Source organism: Pristis pectinata, chromosome 27, assembly GCF_009764475.1.
Source record: "Pristis pectinata isolate sPriPec2 chromosome 27, sPriPec2.1.pri, whole genome shotgun sequence".
Lineage (NCBI taxonomy): Eukaryota > Metazoa > Chordata > Chondrichthyes > Rhinopristiformes > Pristidae > Pristis > Pristis pectinata.
The window spans coordinates 16,400,272-16,418,372 of NC_067431.1; the positions used below are offsets into that span (position 1 = coordinate 16,400,272).

At 41.7% G+C, this 18,101-nt stretch overlaps 1 protein-coding gene across 1 annotated transcript; it reads right to left on the bottom strand.

The window, feature by feature from the left end:
• Nucleotides 1-255: 255 nt before the first annotated feature.
• Nucleotides 256-12,061, bottom strand: LOC127583583 (zona pellucida-like domain-containing protein 1). The gene is made up of 12 exons (XM_052039704.1): nt 12,028-12,061; nt 11,775-11,885; nt 11,052-11,278; nt 9,810-9,997; nt 8,273-8,345; nt 6,498-6,595; nt 5,758-5,844; nt 5,457-5,628; nt 2,864-2,975; nt 2,568-2,603; nt 663-841; nt 256-321 (listed from the first exon to the last, which is right to left on the bottom strand). The coding sequence occupies exons 1-12, from the start codon at nt 12,059-12,061 to the stop codon at nt 256-258; spliced, it is 1,383 nt and encodes a 460-aa protein (XP_051895664.1).
• Nucleotides 12,062-18,101: the final 6,040 nt, after the last annotated feature.

An 18,101-nucleotide genomic window follows, 5' to 3' on the forward strand; every position in this document is an offset into this window, starting at 1 on the left:
GTGCAGGAATAACTGTTCAGCCTTTATGCCTGTTCCATTGTTTAATTAGGTCAATGGCAGGACCAGATCAGGGCATGTTCTACAAATCATATCAGGATACAAGACAAAATATTAGACAAGGGCTTATCAAAGTGGTGGGCTTTTTGCAGCATCTTAAGGATAGATAACAAGATTTAAGAAGGGAGTTCAATAGCTTATGGCCTTGGCAACTAAAGGCACAGCCAGCATAGGTGGAGCAATTATATTGGGAATGATTTAGAGGTCAGAATGGAAGGTGGCTAGAGATTTTGGAGAAAACATAGGCCAAGGCGATGTAGGGATCTGAAAACAAGAATGAAAAATTTAAAATTCACTAAGGAATATTTTTAAATTGATGAATAATTTTAAAAATATAATTCATAACATGATTCAGCTATACTTATTGAAAATGTTACATTTGTGGTTATGCAAATTGTAGCAGAAACTCAAAGCCTAACCTACCCACTTCAAGTAAACATTGGGTGCAATTTCCTGATTGCGCCCAAACTGGAAACTCTACCTCATTACCACCTCTCTCTTCTCCAGCAGGTTACGTAAGCTAGGCGGGCAATGTTTATGGTTGCTGTTTCCTGTTTTAAAGCAGCACATCTCCATGAATGAGCTCGGTGGAAAGGGAGACTCACTCTGCTGGAGTAATCCACATTATTGCAATCCTGCTCTGGCTGTTTCCTCTTAGACAACTGATTCCTTCTCCACATTCTGATGATTGCAATCATTGTAAGACCAGCAGCAATTGCTAGCACAATGCCAACAATTGGACCCACCAGGGTCATATGGTGGTTCTTTGTGCTCTGGGTCACTCCTAAGAAATGGGAAAATAGAAATCATTGGTCACAAACACAAGGTTAACAGAAATAACCATGGGAACCTCCCATTTGTTGTGATGGGAGATCCCTAGAACACCATCTAGTGGCTCAGAATAATGTCACTGCCTGATGCTGACATGCATCAGAAAGGTTCCATTTGTATCAATGCCCAAACTACAGGTGTTAATGGGTATCTTAGAAAGAGCAGAGCTAACATAGACAATTGAAATACTATCACTGGTGAGTTAATTTATTCACTTTATTCATTTAATTTTAGTGAAAAGCCACATGAGCATAAAGTAGGGCAAAGGGTGAGTAAAGGAAGATAAATTTGTATCTTCACTGATGTTAATCTAACTCCCTTACATCACTCAGTAGCACCACCCACTACTCCCCCCACCCCAAACGCACATGCACCATGTGCCCCTGATGCCATTCCAGGTTCTATCCAAGTGTGAGAACAATATTAGCACTGTTGTCAGCATAATCCACGATATTAAGGTAAACTGAGAGCTCATTTCTAATTTACATAAAACAAAGGGAACATTTGAACTCTTTCTATAAAAAACACATTGTACTTTTCTGGGTCACTTCATGTCATTCAACCAGACACTTCCTTCCATACATCATCCTTGTTACCCTATTAGGTTTCTGTGCCAGCAGTGTACAGGATAACATCATTCCCCCTGTAAGTCTGCTTTTGGAACCGGGACCAGTTTGGGTTAGAGGCAGTTATCATCAGAGATTCCTGAGACATCCAGATCCTAGCGACATAGCACCAAATGGATGCCTGCAGGTAAGCAAATGACTGTACGGTTGCCCACCCACACTGAATCACCCAACGTCCCATCCCCTGTATCTGCAGCCTGACCCTCAAACCACCTCGAACTCTTTACCCCTGACCCTCCAGTTCCCCCACCCCATTGCTGCGATTCCCTTCCTCAATATCCTGCCGGTTCCAATTTTTCCTTTCAAGCACCAAACCTGATTGCCCTCAAGTGCCTTTCACCCCATATCCCATCCCCAGCACTAAAGGTGCATCCTAGTAGGTGAACTAGAATTTCTCTGCCCTGCCTTCACTGCCCTGATCTAACAATCCATTGGACCACCTCCATCTCCTAGGCTGCAATAGTGTAAGCAGCTCACCACCACCTTCCCACAGCCAATTAGGGATGGGCATTAAGTGCTGACTTTGTCAGTGCCACCTACCTCCTAGGAACAAGGAGTAAAAGAGTGTATTGAGTGCTTGAACTTATCATGGATTGGATTTGGAACACTCTCTCAAATTGTGGAATTTGGTGTCGAGCCAAATGTAGAGAATCAGGGAAGAAGGAAGAGCACATAATTCCGTACTGGGACTTCTGGAAAGTATAGCAGGACTGAATGTTGATGCTTTAAGATTTAGGACAGAGAGTCCAGAATTTAGAAAGGAATATGCAAGGCAGGGTATCCAGAGTTCAGGGGGAGGAGAGGGATGTTCAAAGCAACAGTTAATAGAGGCAGAGGAAAGGTTGCAACAGAGGGTATTTAGAGATAATTCAGAGAGGTGTCACCCACAGAGCAGTAAACTGTTTTCAGGTACCTTGGCCAAGATACAAGACAGTTCATCAGCATTGGGAGCCAGTGGAAAGTTCAATAACCATGCAAAAGTCTACATCACAAGGGGTACGCATCTTGCTTTGTGCCTGGGATATTTTGCCTTGTAATTTTCCTGCCACTTACCATTCAGAGGTGCTGGGGTTCCAGAGGTCAAATAATCTGAAGCAAAGAGCAACAGGAATTAATGTTTCAGGGAGAAAAACCGAGAGCAAAGCAGAAACCAATCTAATTTAAAGACAGTTTTACATGAATTTAAGCTAGAAATTTCTCAAAACTTCTTAAACGAGGTTTCTGATTAATTAACTCCAAATAAAGGGAAAGGAATCTGACCCAGACACTCCTCTTACCCAAAGAGGAACCATAAAGAAAGGTAAATTGTTCCTTTAGAAGCAGTTTAATTTCTGCTGTCTGTCTTGTACCTTCTTCCCTGATGTAAATGGGTCCAGATGAAACTGTGAAGGTTTGTGTTGTCACTCTTTGATCAGTGAAAATTTCTCGCTTTCGCCTCTTTCTCCCATTACCATAGCAGCCCTGTATATTTACAAGGAGAGAGTAAGAATCGTACATCATTACATGGCACCAAAGGTTCAGCTGGCCCTATGAAAGAGCAGGGCAATTAGTTCCATTTCTCTGCCTTTTCTCAATAGCATTACATTTTTTGTTACCTTTCAAATATTTATCCAATTTCCTTTTGTAAATTTACTATTGAATCACCCTTTCAGGCAGCGCATTCCAGGTTATCATCAGCTTTGAGGGCATAAACAAATATTTCCTCAAGTTGCCTTTGGATCTCTTGACAATTACAATAAATTAGTGTCATCTGAACGCACTCTATCATCACCGCAAATGGTTTTTCCATCCCTAAACATTGACACATAGGAGTTATCAACAAGGACAGTAACTGCTGTGGGACCAAAACTTGGGCTTGGACGATCCATGAAAGCAGTTTTATGCAGAGCCAATAAGGATCACCGTGATCTACTGACCCATCCTTGGACTGGGATGTCACAGAAATACTAAGCCTTAAAAAGAGTCCCATGTGGAAAGTTTTAGGGAGGAGGAGGGATAAGTAAAAATGGTTTGTGTAAGACTTCTTCTGTATTGTACTGGACCTATTCTTGAGAGAAACCTAGAACAGACCATAAATTCATGTCTACAACTTTCTACACAGAGGAAGGATAATGGGAACATTGTTATAGGAAATGAAGCAGAGTCAGCGAGGAGGGAGCAGAGGACAAGGGATTAGAAAACATTTCCAGCACTAAAAACAAACAACTGAAAATATCGAAAATACAAAACAGAAAATGCTGGAAATAAGGCAGTAGGTCAAGCAGCATCTATGGAGACAAAGTTCGCATTTCAGGTGCAGGGCAGCACAGTGGCACAGCTAGTGGAGCTGCTGCCTCATAGCTCCAGAGACCCAGGTTCATGTGTGACCTCAGGTGCTGTCTGTGTGGAGTATGCATGTTCACCCTGTCACTATGTGGGTTTCCTCTGGGTGCTCTGATTCCCTCCCACATCCCAAAGATATGAGGGTTAGTGGGTTAATTGCCCACTCTAAATTGCCTCTAGTGTACAAATGAGGGGTGGGATCTGGGGGAGGAGTTGATGAGAATGTGGGGGGGGGGAGAGAATTAAAAATGAGTTATATAGACTTCAAGTCAAGTTGCTATTTATTGTCATGTGTACAAGTACAGTGAGCTACAGGTGCAATGAGAAACTTGCTTGCAGCAGCATCACAGGCGCATAGGTACAGACAACACACAGAAAATAAATTATACAGGACAGTGAAGAGAGAGAGAGAGAAAAAAAATAGACTGCAAAAACATGACCTTAATGCAAAAAAACAAAGACACAATCAGAGCCAAGTCCATGGTACTGCAAGAGGTGGTCCGCAGTGTTCCATTGTTTAGTGTAACTGAGTGGTTGATGGTTGGTGCAGGGTCAATGGGCCAAAGATCCTGTCCCCACGCTGTATCTCTCTGTGACTCAGCAAACTTTCAACAATAAACAAGAAGGACAATGCCAGCTTGATTGATCCACCACACTAAAACATTCACTCCTTACACCATCATATCAATCTGGCTGCAGTCTGTAATATTTCAAGATTCACTGCAACAACTTGCTAACTCCTCTATAACAGTCCGTCCTGAACCTGTGACCACTACCATATAGAGACACAAGGGCAGGACATATATAGAAGCATCACTACCTGCACATTTGACATGAAGCCCCATTCCTTCTGACTTAGAAATGTTGTTTATCTGCCTGTGGGTCTAAATCCTAGAGTTCCCGACCTCACAGCAGTTCAGGGTTACCTACACCACCGAGACTGTAATGCTTCAGGAAGGAGGTCGTCACCACATTCTCAAGGACGAATATGACAGAGCAATAGATTGTGACTTTCACAGCAGCACCCATGAGCCTCAAGTGAAAGAGAAAGACAACCTGTATAAAAAAAAGCTTCAACCTGTACAACATACCACAAACTGTGTAACACACTCCAACTTACCCAACACACACCAGTCATCCCCTCAACTGAATAACTCTGCCAGCTATGAAACATACCCCTAAATATGTAACATAACCAGCCTGTGTAACACATCTCAATCTATACATTTATAGGTACATACACCACAGAAACAAACCCTTTGGCTCACCAAAATCTCCACACAGACCAAACACCCATCTATACTAATCCCATTTTATTCTCCCCACATTCCCAACCACCAGATTCTACCACTCACCTACCGAACAAGGACAATTTACAATGGTCAATTAATCTACCAACCAGCATTTTTTGGGGGAATACGGGAGGAAACCAGAGCACCCAAGGATAGACCCACATAGTCAGAGGGAAATGTGCAAACTCCACAGAGACAGTGCAGGAGGTCAGGATTGAACCCGGGTTGCTGGGGTTGTGAGGCAGCAGTTCTACTAGTTTGTCAATGCCACCCAACAATGCACCTTGCCTGTATGAATTATCCACCTTGAAAGCTGATGGGCACTCACTTGTAGCAAAGTCTGACAGGTTTTGGTTTCACAGAGCCTGGTAATGCAGTGTACGTAGATTGTCGAGAGCTTCCTGTCTCTATGCTCATTAAACCGGAATGTGTCAAAAACAAACCGGGATTTCTTGCTGATTCCATTTCTGAGGATAGTTGTGCGAGGGCTAATGTTGCACCTGGAGATAAAGATGGAGAGTGGTTGTTGGCAATGGAGCAAAAAATTAGCATCATCCAGATCTTCACTCTGATATAAAATAAAGTCAGATCTGCTCAAGTGCAGAGAGCGAGATCCTAATCCATGTTACCCAGTGAAGAAGATGTATCCAGTGTCAAGCAAGGAGAGATTAAATGGTGATGGTGTGGCAAAACAGTGATCCAGGAGGACATTAAAGCTGAAAATCAAACAGATGATCCATTAGACACATTGGCTTATGAAACAATTTATCCCCTTAGTTTACACCCTCTTACCCCAAGTTCTGGCTGGAGGGCAGTTTCCAAAGTCAATAAAATCCTGGTAGCCAGAAATCATTTTTTTCAAGTGAATGTCAGCTAGATATTTGACTGGGGGATGGCCACCATAGCCAAATTGCTTCTGACATCCCTCATAGCAAGTATCCCCAGATAACCTTCGTTCCTGCCTAGTTTAAGTCACCCTTGTCTATTGTAGCATCCTTATTGAGATCACGTAACTACTCACAAACTGGAATTAACTCCGTGCCTCTCCTGTACATCTGATAGGTAAATGAAGAAAAAAAGTACATCGCCTTAAAATTAGAGCTAGGTTTTTTGGGATATTACCTTATTGTACACAGGCTATTGGAAATCTGGAACTTTCACAAAATACTGCAGATCTCAGTGGGGGTTCAGCAGGGCTTGGTATCAGGGAGGCGTTAACTGGAGTTTTTAGTAGACTTTTATTCGTAAAAGCCGCACAGGTATCAAGCAAGGTAAATGGTGTTGAGATTCCAATCAATCTTTGTCTAATTGAAAGATGGTACAGACCCAAGGGGCTAAATGTCCTTCTCGTGTTCCTGTCTCTACTTACTTTGCAGTTAGATTACTGATGCTGACTTCAACATAAACCTTGTATCTGAGTGGAAGACCACTGTCGGGGACAATCAGTGGTGAAGTGTAATCTTGGTCCTGTTCAGAATGAAGCAAATGAAAATTACAAAGAGATTGTGAATCCCCTGCTGCCAAACCCCTAACTGAGGAACAAAGATCAACTAGGTTGCAGTAAGTAGTCCAATGTGCTCCATCCTTGGTCTCTCTCTGATTTATAGAATCCTCATCGAGTCCAAGTCCATTTAATGTCTTTAACTCTGCCATGTTGTTTATTGATTCCCTCAGTTCCTTTATCTCTGACTTTATTTGGATCATCTTTCCTGGGTCCAAACAAATGAAGTTGTTGTGTGTCCTTAACTGATACTGGTTGCCATTGTAGACTATTCATATTCTGGAGCTTATTAACCTGAAATTGGATCCAGTTCAGACTGACAAGACAAAAGATTCTCTAATTCATGCCTTGCAAACAGCAAATCCTGGCATACACTGTGATTGTCCAATTTTATCAATAATTTTAACTTAATTTTGTGTTAACTAAGTCATTATGGAGCCATAGTTTATGTTCAGACAGAGGCAGACAAGTGCCTATCTTAAAGCCAACAGAAACATTTAAAAACATTGATGTGGATTGCAACCAGAGAACATAGCACAGACAGGAATATCAGCAACAAAACTCAACTCAGGCAATCATTTTTAACTAAACTCCAGGTTCTTTGCCATGTATGGACCTTTAAAAGACATTTTCCAGGGATTTTCAACATTTTCCAGAGAATTGGAAGAGTTTTGAGGAACAAAAACTGGGTGATTCTGCAGCCTGTACATCAGTAACTGCCAAAGCAACAAACTGCTTTACATTTGCTCTCAGTTCATCCACATTAGCTAGATGATCGATAACAATGCACACTTTGTACAAAATGCACTGCAGCAACCCACTAAGACTTCTTCAACAACACAAAGTATCTACAACCTAGAAGGGCAGCAGGTACATAGGAAAGCCACCACCCGAAGTTCAGCGTCCTGAAAACGAAATACATCACTGTTCCTTCATCATCGAGTCAGACCTGGAACTTCCTAACCAACACCACAACTTCAGTACCAGGACCATAATGGTCCAACTACATGGTTCATCATCACCCTGTCAGGGACAAATGGAGATACCAATAAATGCTGGCCTGTATGGACAATAAATATATATTTGTTTCTAGAAAAACAAAATCACTCATTCAAGTAATCTCTCATTTCTATCCAATGGGCAAGTAATGCTGTGTGATGTGATGCTCTGAGGTCACAGTGTGAAGTGTGCCCAGGACAGATGTCTGCTGGAGCCAAGCCTTTGTGCAGACAACCACATAGAATATTTAGTTCTGTCTCAAGGCACAGTAATAAGTGATGCACTTGTGACTTTTTCTTTCATAAACCATTGTGCGAATCAATCCCCACTCTGGCTCAGAATTCGTGACTGTCATTCAGTGGAACCAGTGGTTACATGTGACTTCTCCCCATCCTCAGCCACATTGAGCCCATACAAGTCTGCAGCTACATGAGGTTAAAGCCTATATTAACACCTTGAAAGGGTGTTTATGGCCATGGAAGGGATGTTCACACCACAGCCTGTGACGTGAATCCTTGTACCACTTTAGAGAAAGAATGTGGCAACATGATATAATTTGTGTTGGTGAGATGGGGAGACCTTCTATAAGCAGGTCATAGATGCGTAAATCAATAATTCACACTATTAAGGATGGAAAAACTTACATCATACAGCTGCAGGGTAAGAGTGCTGCTGAAGCTACCGTTGCTTGTTGCGACTGCAATAGAAATGGAAGACCTGAATGAAACAAAGACAGAAGTATGTGAGGTGAGGAAGTGGCTGCAGTTGAGCTCAGTCCATGGAATAAAGAATGCCCTCAATACTGCCCAACCTGCTGAGTATTTCCAGCATTTCAGTTTTCATTTCAGATTTGCAGCATCCACAGTTTTTAAGCTTTCCAATGATGCTTCTGCAACATTCTCATAGGATCCCAGTTATAGGACTGGTTTCAAAGACCAAGCTCTGTTACCTCAGTGTAGTGATCATTCTTCAAGTGTAGCTGAATCCTTGATTCTCGCTGAACAAGATCCCTAACTATTTACCTTTTAGTCAAAGCAGGGATCTTTCTGTTGTGTGTCTCAAAAGCATGTGGAACAATGAACTAAACCACACTGTGCACCTGTCCCAAATATTACCTTTTCTTGCTTTAATAATCCCCATTATGCTTATTATCTGGCCTTAATTATACCCATGGGGAGACACTCAGCTGCATACAAGAACTTCTTGCATCATTCGACACCTAAGGGTCTCTCAAAGTACTTTAGTCAATGAAGTACTTCCTAGGAGTACAGATATTGTGGTAATAAAGGAAATCCAGCAGTTAATTTTCACACAGCAAGATCCTACAAATTGCAAAAAGTTCATGACCATAAAAACAATTTGTGATATTGATTCAGGAATAAATATTGGCCAAGATGGGAGAAAATAAATTCACAGGTGTTCTTCCAATAATATTGTGGGATTTTTTAAATTTCCATGCAAGAGGACAGACCAGGCTTTGATTTAGTATCTCATCCAAAAGGTGGCACTTCTCAGTACTGCACTGGAGAATCAGACTATATTTTGTGCACAGGTTTCTCCAGGGAAAAACTGGGAATTATTCCTGGTATGCTGACCATTTTGAAATAGATGATCTGCTTGTTGTCATACTCCTGTTTGTGGGAGCTTGCTCTGTGCAAATTAGATGCTGCATTTCCTACAACGTGACTATCTTGCAAAATCGAAAAGTTTTGGAATGTCTGAGGTTGTGAAGAGACTACATAAATACAAGATTTTCCTTCCTTCCAATCTACCCCAAACAAATATTCCAAGTCAATTTGTTCTCAGCTCATGAAACATTGACACCACTTGCATTATCTGCTTTCAGATTTATTACCGGAGGTAATGTCCTTCAGGTGATGCCCCATGTAACAGTTAAGCTTCCTGTTAAAGATCCCAGGGCACAACTTGAAGGCCAAGGGCTTCTCCTGGTCTACAATTCTCCCTCAATTGATTTCACCAACAGCAGACTAACCAATCCTTCCCACATTCTTGGTTTGCTGTGCTTAAATTGACTGCCACATTTACCTGAGTAACAGTTGTGGCTACACACCAAGCTAAACAGCTGAATATGGCTGCATAAAACTTCCTGAGCAACATAGCTGTGTAAATGACAGCTCTTTATTTGTCTTGTACCATCTCATTGTTCTAACGAGGACTTACGTTATGAGCCTTGTGTTGTTTAGGATATATTCAAGAGGGTACTTGCAGGAGAATTTATAGTATAGTCTGGGGTTGTAACTGATCATCACCGTATGATCGTTCGGGGGATCTATAAAACCGGAGATGACAACGGACTGGAGATTGGAAAATTGGGCAAAGGTTCCAGCTCCTGGAGCCTCGTCGAGAATCTGAAATACCAAGAGAAATTAATAAACAGTAGTGACAACGAACAAGCTGTGTTTCTTGTCAACAGCAATATAAAATAAACTCATAACAATCCTGAGGCTAGACACCAAGATTGTAAAAATTGTGTATAATTTATATTTAGTTTATGTTTTTCTTGTGAATGTTGAGTATCTGATGCTATGTGCCTGCGATGCTGCTGCAAGTAAGTTTTTCATTGCACCTGTGCACACGTGTACTTGTGCGTCTGACAATAAACTCGACGTTGACTCCACCTCGTCTTGTCTCTTATCTTGAATTATCTGTTTCTCTGCCTCTCACTGGTCTCTGTCACATCTCTTTGCATCCCAGGCTCTAAGTCTTGAAAAATGCTACTTTTAGAAGCCAGTAAGTTGAACAAGTTTCAGGATGCAGACATGTGGAACAGACAACCTGAAACAAAGACCGTGGAGGTAAAGTTGGCTTACTTAAAAATCACTAGAGAATTACACAAAATCCCCTTTCAATCTCTCCTTGCATTTCTCTCAAAATCTCTGCCTGCAACTCTTCCCCCAGTCTTTGCCAATGGCTCTCCCCTCAGTCTCTGATCGAGTGTCTTCCAAGTCATTCTGAATCTCTCATTTTAATTCTCCCTTAATTCCTCATTGTGGCTTTGGTCTAAATCCTGTTATCTGTGGATCTTGGTCCTCTGTTGGAAGTATGGAGCTCTGTTATCCATCTCATGTTTTACTCAAGTTTCCATGCTCGAATCCATATAGTGTGCATCAGCAAGCTACCCAGTTATAGAGGGAGGTGGTTCATAGTTAAGTCCTGATGAGGGGTCTCAGCCCAAGACCTCGCCTATTCATTTCCCTCCATAGATGCTGCCTGACCTGATGAGTTCCTCCAGCACCTTTTTTGTATTGCTCCAGATTTTTTCCAGCATCTGCAGAATTTCTTGTGTCAGTTAAGTTAAGCCTGACCTCTGCCATCTCGATCCCTCTCCCCCTCCCTCCTTCCTGCACGAACACCTCCTCCCAACTCATACCCACCTAGTGTGACACAAATTAAAGCACCTACTTTGAAATGATTGCCACAGTTGTTGAAGTCGACATCATTAACAATGACAGAATATCGAATCACCGGGGGTGTGGCTGAGACATCCGCTCTCCCCTTGCACTTTGTGTCATTATATCGGCCATTCAGTGCAAGGGTTAGAGGATCGAAGCCAGCAAAGAGTGGAGGGCAAAGGTTAATGGACAGGTTGATCAAATGAGCACCACAATCAATGGAGATATCCCGGTTATCTGAAAGAGATAAGAAATTGACCAACAAGATTCAAACTAAACAGTTTAGACATTGCAGCAACTTCTCAATGTACATTTAATTTGTAATATCCAGATCCATCCTAGTACACCATCACATACCTCATACCTCACAGTGGAACCACGTTATATCCCACGCCCCACAATTGTCATTTTAATTGTGACTTAGCTGCACCCTAACTGTGACTTAACCCAGTCTTCACACTAACACAGTGATTAACACCACACATTTCACCCTAACATTCCAATATAAGATTCACTGTAGCATTCTATACCCCTGCACCCTTCTCTGCAATTAATATACTCCACACTGAAATACAGATATAACCCACACTCCTTGTTGTAAAAGTCAGACATTCCACACAATGCACCATAGCACTCTGATATCCTACACCCTCAATGTAACAGTTATATCACTATAACTATTGCACCAAAAGGTTGAAGTCCCCTGTGCCCCTCACTAACAATCAAGTTGTACCTGGATATCTGTTGTACTGAGCAGCACAATGGTAATTGGCTTGTACACATTGAATAGAAAATTGAAGGAGTGATACAGAGAGAAGCAACATCCTCGGTGAGGCAGCCATATCTGTGAATAACATAAAAAGAAATGATAAAACAAAGAGCACCAAACATCCTTCAAAATGAAGCTTTGCCCTGGCTGCTTCCGTCCTGGAGAATTTCCTCCACTCCTCAAGGGCCACCACCACGTGACCATCTTTTACCATTACCCAGAGATCCTGGCACGGATTGCTTGTAGACCATTCTACCACGTGATGTGAATCCCAGCTTACTCCTATCCTCAAATGACACTGGTAACCTTTCACCTGACACCATAGTTACGGCACTGGACAAGCAAACCAGAGATTAGAAATTCAAGTCCCACCATCACAGTTGAATAAATCTGAAGGTAAATCTGGTACTGGAAAATGAAAGCTACCAGGTTGTTACTGAAACTCACGTCCTCTGTGGTAAGACAAGTCACCTCTGTCCATTTTGGCTGAAAATAACAAGGTGATTCTTAAATGCTGTGTTCACCAGACGATCTTCAGTGGATGTACACTGGCCATCACAGCCAGGTGCAAGCACCCCAATATTTTACTCACAAATAGTTACAAAATTGCACACCCCCAACTCCCACCCATCCCAATTCCAAGTCTGGGCTGGTAATCTCAAATAAGGTTAGGATTTTGATAAAAATTAAGGCGGCAAATTCAGCCAAGAGGGAGATCTGGTTCTACAGACTTCTGCTGACCCCTTATGGAAAGCCTAAGCAAATGGTCCGGGGTGGGGGGGGGGGGGGGGTGGTGGTGAAGTAATTCAGCTATTCCTGGGATAGGGTTGCCAATGATGTATTCCATTAGCAAGGAACAGGCTGTAGGTAGATGGGGCCACAACAAGTTCCATTGTATGGTCAAAGCTCTCAGGCTCAGCAGTTCTTAATGGGCCCAACTACCTCTTGTAACCATAAACATTGTAATAAATAATGTTCAATGAATGAGGAGGAAGAAAATATAACACAAGATGTGCTAATTACCTATTCCTGAAATCTAATCATTAAACTGTAAAGGCAACATTCCAGGCCATCTAGAAAAATAACTGTGGGTTCCATCAAATACCCACAGGAAAGTTCTGTAAAAATTCTTGATATTAGACAAATCCCAGCAGTATTATCTAAAATTCACAACAACTTGGGCAAATGTGTTATTTCTTTCCTGATAGGAAAATGTATTTCACATGGGACTGAGAATTACAAGTCAGAAAAGTTCCAGGTCCAATTCCTGCTTCCTCCCTGGACAAACTTAACTCAACACAAATCACTCTCCAAGGAGGCAAGTGAGGGAGTATAGCCCTGCACAAAGGTAATTTTAGGCTCAGCAGTGATGCTTCTGTATAGCCGATGACAAGCAAATCGGGGCATTCAAGGCAGAAAGAATGACAAGTTAGGAAAGGTTCTATGGAAGAAATCTGCAGTTTATATGAAACAATGCAGTTTTACAGTCTTTCACAGCCTCCGAACTTCTTAAAGTTGTTTACTGTCAATGAAGGGCATTTGAAGCATGTCACTGTTGCAATGCACAGTAGGAGCCAAATTGTGCACAGTAAGCTCCCACAAACTCCAATATAATAATAGACTGTTTAAGAATAATAACATTATTTTTTGTTTCTGGAATAACAACTTATTCTAAAATCAAGAATAAGTTATTCTGGCTGAGGAATAATTGGCCAGGACATCGAGGATAATTGCTCTGTCCCATCTCAGTAGTTGAAACTAGTGGCTTTTACATTCTCCTGTGAGGGGAGATAATGTCTCAATTTGACACCTTAAGTGAAAGACTGTACATACAACAGTGCAGGGCTCCCTCAGTGCAGAGCTGAGATGCAAGCTCACATTTTGTGTTTGAGTCTCTGGAGTGTGGCTTAAATCCATAACCTTTGGACTCAGGAGCAATGATTCACAGCTCACATGAAAAATCTGAGTCTGGAAATAACTACTTGTAATTTTCCTTCAAATGAATACAGAACACACTTTCAGAGTCTCACTCAGCTGCTTAACAGAAACATTATTTGGTATACATAGTTTAAATGTTTCACATGGTTCATAATCCTTCTAGATACTTGTCCTTTCAAACCATTTCTTTGACAGAAACACTATAAAATTAAAATGGTTAAAACCTATTTTAAAGATTGTCCTCACTGGCCAAGGCATCACAGCCAGGTGCAAGCACCCCAATATTTTACTCACAAATAGTAAAATTGTAAATATTTCTCAACCAGTACCTGAGGCTGACAGTGGCTCCTTCGTTGACACTCTATCGGGAATTTACAAACTGCTTCAAAACAAAACAATTCTACAAATGAGTGTCCTTGAGAATATTTGATATCTTAAGCAAGGTGCTCTGCAAGACTCTCCTTTGTCTCCACCTCTAACACACCTTATTTCTTAACCCTCTACCTTCAGTTTTCCATTAAAGTTTTCCCTCCCAATGTTAGTGCTGATCTCCTGTCTGTGTCCAATCTTTAGATGCCGGTGGCTGTTGGTAGCTCTACCAAGGGGTCCATGCATTACATGTGACCCCCTCCATAGGATTGTTGATAGACTGCTTGGTTGCATGAAAGGGGCTCATCCTATCTCCTGCTGACCCCCAGAATCATGCACAGAGTAGAGGTGTCAGCAAGTGATGGAGGCTCTATACCTCTTGGGTTTTTGCCCTGCTCTTTGAGCTGGTTAATGTTAGCCTTAACAATTGGAATATTTTAGTTCATTCATCAAATATTGTCAGGTACAAGAATTATGGGAAAAATATCTCAAAGAGACTATAACAAATTACCTTTCTGGTAAATACTTTATTTTTTGCTGGATAGTATTAAAGAATCATCCTCTGTATCTAACCTGTGCTGTATCTGGCCTCAGCATGTTTGAAGGAATACTTTAAGATGACACTTAGGCAATATTAACTCCCAAGGAGCCTGCCTTGTGAGTGATTGAAGAAACTTCGCCTGTAGGTGATCCAGGTAGACCTGCCCTGGGTGTAGTGTGCACACGTGATACGCAGTGTACCACCATCAATGTTGATATCACAGAATGTGAGAAATATAAAGAGAAGATAATAGAGTTAGTATAGAAAGGGAATATTTCACCACTTACATGGATGCAATGAGAGACCGTCACTCTGGGCAGAAGTAGAGTTCCAAAAACAAAATGAAAGGATGAAAAGAGGGAGTTCTCTGCTTTTCCCTGTATCAGTAATGTTGAAGTGTTACAGTACAATAATGCTGCTATGTTAGAACACAATTGGACAGACTCTTTAGAAATGTTCAAACATCAGTTAAGCCGAAATTTGGCCTGGACTCTGTAGTTGATTGTGTGACTAATCTTGGTGGCAATCAACCAGCAGAGTGCATATTTCTGGAGCATAGAACAGTGTACCAGTCACTGGAAACTTTCCAAAGTAGACCTGCATTCTGTCCCTTCAGCCTCAGAACTTGGGAAGCTAAGTCATCCCAGATTCACATCTCTCTCCAGATTATTAGGTCCTGCCTGAAACTGTTTCAACTTCACCAAATCCCAGTGGCTCTCTGCACACAAGGTGGCACAACAATTGTAAGACTCTAGGGGAAGGGGAGTGGGACTATTTAGTTAGTTCTTTCAAACAACTGGAATAGATAATTGGATGATATGGCCTCTTTCTGTGCAATGCTTTCATGGTTCAACAAATACCATCTTTGCAACTAGACTGACATTTTCTCAGATGTTCTTTGAAACCAAAATAAATATCATGCAACTTGACTGATTTCACCCTTCGTTGGAATTGCCTGTGTTGTCTGCAATCACTATGACTGTGAGGGACTCTCTGCAAGAAGGAAACCAGCTAACAACTTGTCGGTGCAGCAGCAGTCAAAGGATGCCTATCGCTCAATGCCGCCCTATCCTCTTGGGCATAGCTCCTCCCTACGAGACTAAGTTAAATATTCACCTTCAAAAAAAAAGACATGATTAACTTGCATTCCTACAGCACTTATTACGTCTGTTGTAATGCAGGAAACACATCACCTAACTTGCCCAAGCTCTCCCAAACTGCAACATGACTAGGAAAGGTTTAGAGGGATATGGGCCAAACGCAGGCAATTGGGACCAGCTCAGTTAGGCATCTTGGTCAGCCTGGATGAGTTGGGCCGAAGGGCCTGTTTCCCTGCTGCATAGCTCTATGACAATGACCAGATCATCTGTTTTCATGATGGTGACCAAGAGTTTAAGGATGAAAAAATATCATCCAACTTCACAAAGGGCCATGGGATGTTCTTTTTATATCCACTTGAGAGAGCAAACAATGCCTTGCTTTGTTACCTCATCTGAAAAATAGTACCTCTGACTGTGAGCCACCCTATCAAGTCTCGTCGCTGCAAGTGCTGCAATCCCTCAGTACTGCACTGCAATATTAGCCTAGCTTTTTGCATTCAAATACTGCTGGAACCCCAAACCTGACTCAAAGGCAATGCTGATGTCAAGTTCGTAGCTCCTTCATGTCACATTATCAAGCTGCTCAAAGAAGTATCCTCAAACTTGTAAAATAAACCACATTTTTGACCCCCCCCAAAGTTCACTTTGTAAACAGCTGATATTTCAGACTCTACTTCAAAAATGTTTCCAACAATACTGCATTCAAATACATGCTTACCAGCATCTCACTCTTTGAAAACAACAGGAAAGGGAAAGACTTCTGTAGGGGCTTGTTCTGAGATGTAAAAGGCTAATCGATGAAATCAGAACATGCCACTAGACGGGGACAAAGGCAGCTGTACGTCACTGGAGAACACGGCAGGTGAAAAGAAAGTGGGTTAGTAACAAAGGAGCTGGAGAGAGGTCAGTTCCCACCCAGATAGATTTTCAATATTTGTGTAGGTTAAGACAGAAAAAACCAAACAGTCACATTTCTAACTCTCCTAATAAAAGGTGTGCATTTTTATAATATGTCTCAACCTCTAGACATCCAAAAATACTTATCAATTTGGCTGTTTCGTAGGAAACAGCAGCCAAATTACACACAGCAAGATCTTCACAAATAGAAATATTTTTAGTGAATGGCTTGAGAGACAACACCCTGCTTTGCCAGTAATACTTTACATCCAGCTGAGATAGTTGTGCATCCCACCTGAAGGCATACCTCGAGTGCTGAACTCCCTCAATATCAGCCTGGTTTTATGGGCTTAAAGAATCATGGCTGACCCAGGGAGAGCACGTGCTTACACACCAGACCATAACTAGCACTGGGAATCAATCAGGACTAAATTCAGTCAATACTGAATGAAATAAAAGCAAAAAAACCTGCTGATGCTGGAAATCTGAAACACAATCCTGGAAACATCATGAGGTCATATAAATGCTTATGACAAGAGAAGAGACCCACAGTTAATGCTTCACATCAATCCTTCATTAGATCCAGAAATAGTTGGAATATTTCTTTAACTATTCCCAATTCTGATGATAGGTCATTGACCTGAGACATTACACTGTTCTCTCTCAACAGGTACTGCCCAACCTGAACAATTCTGGTACTTTTCTTGTGGAATTAGAGTTCAATCATGTGTCAGGGGTGTAGACCACCACCAACAATTCTAGAGAATAATCAAAGCCTGTTGGAGAGTCTGACCAGGCCTTCGTCTAAAAGCTTAAGACTTTCTCTAGATAATACAGTTTGACCATTTGATTGGGTTTACTCAAATCAAAACACACAGTCTCTTGTGTAACCTGTCAAAGTGTTAGACCCAAGATATTACAAGATTCTCTAGGTAAACATTTTTCATGCACCAAATAAAATCATTCCTGACAAAGTGGAAATGGAGTGATTGCAGCAAAGTGGAGTGTCCCAGTTGGTATCTGGTGAGGCTCTAAGCCAGAGCCTTTATGCAGTTTCATATTGATGGTCATGGCTCAAAAAAGGTAAACCTTAACATAATTAAGTGGACAATTTGACGATTGAGATCACCAATAGCAAGTCCCCTGCTCTGGTTGACTTTACTCACAATGGCACTCAAACAGACTGGGTTTTCCCCTCCTTGGGCACAGGTTAGATTTACTCTGGAACTTTTCCAAACTGCTGGGGAAGCTAAGGGCTGCAGGTGGACAGGGAGTGGTGGCCAATTGTTCTCAACCTTGGTGCTGTGTTGAATTGGAGACTGATCTAATCAATTCCAGTTGTCTCAATTCTGTTCCACCCCTGGCCACTAACAATGTGAGCATCTAGGCTTGCATCCATCATTACCAAGGTATCACCTTTGGACTGGAATCACTGCTGGTCCTTTC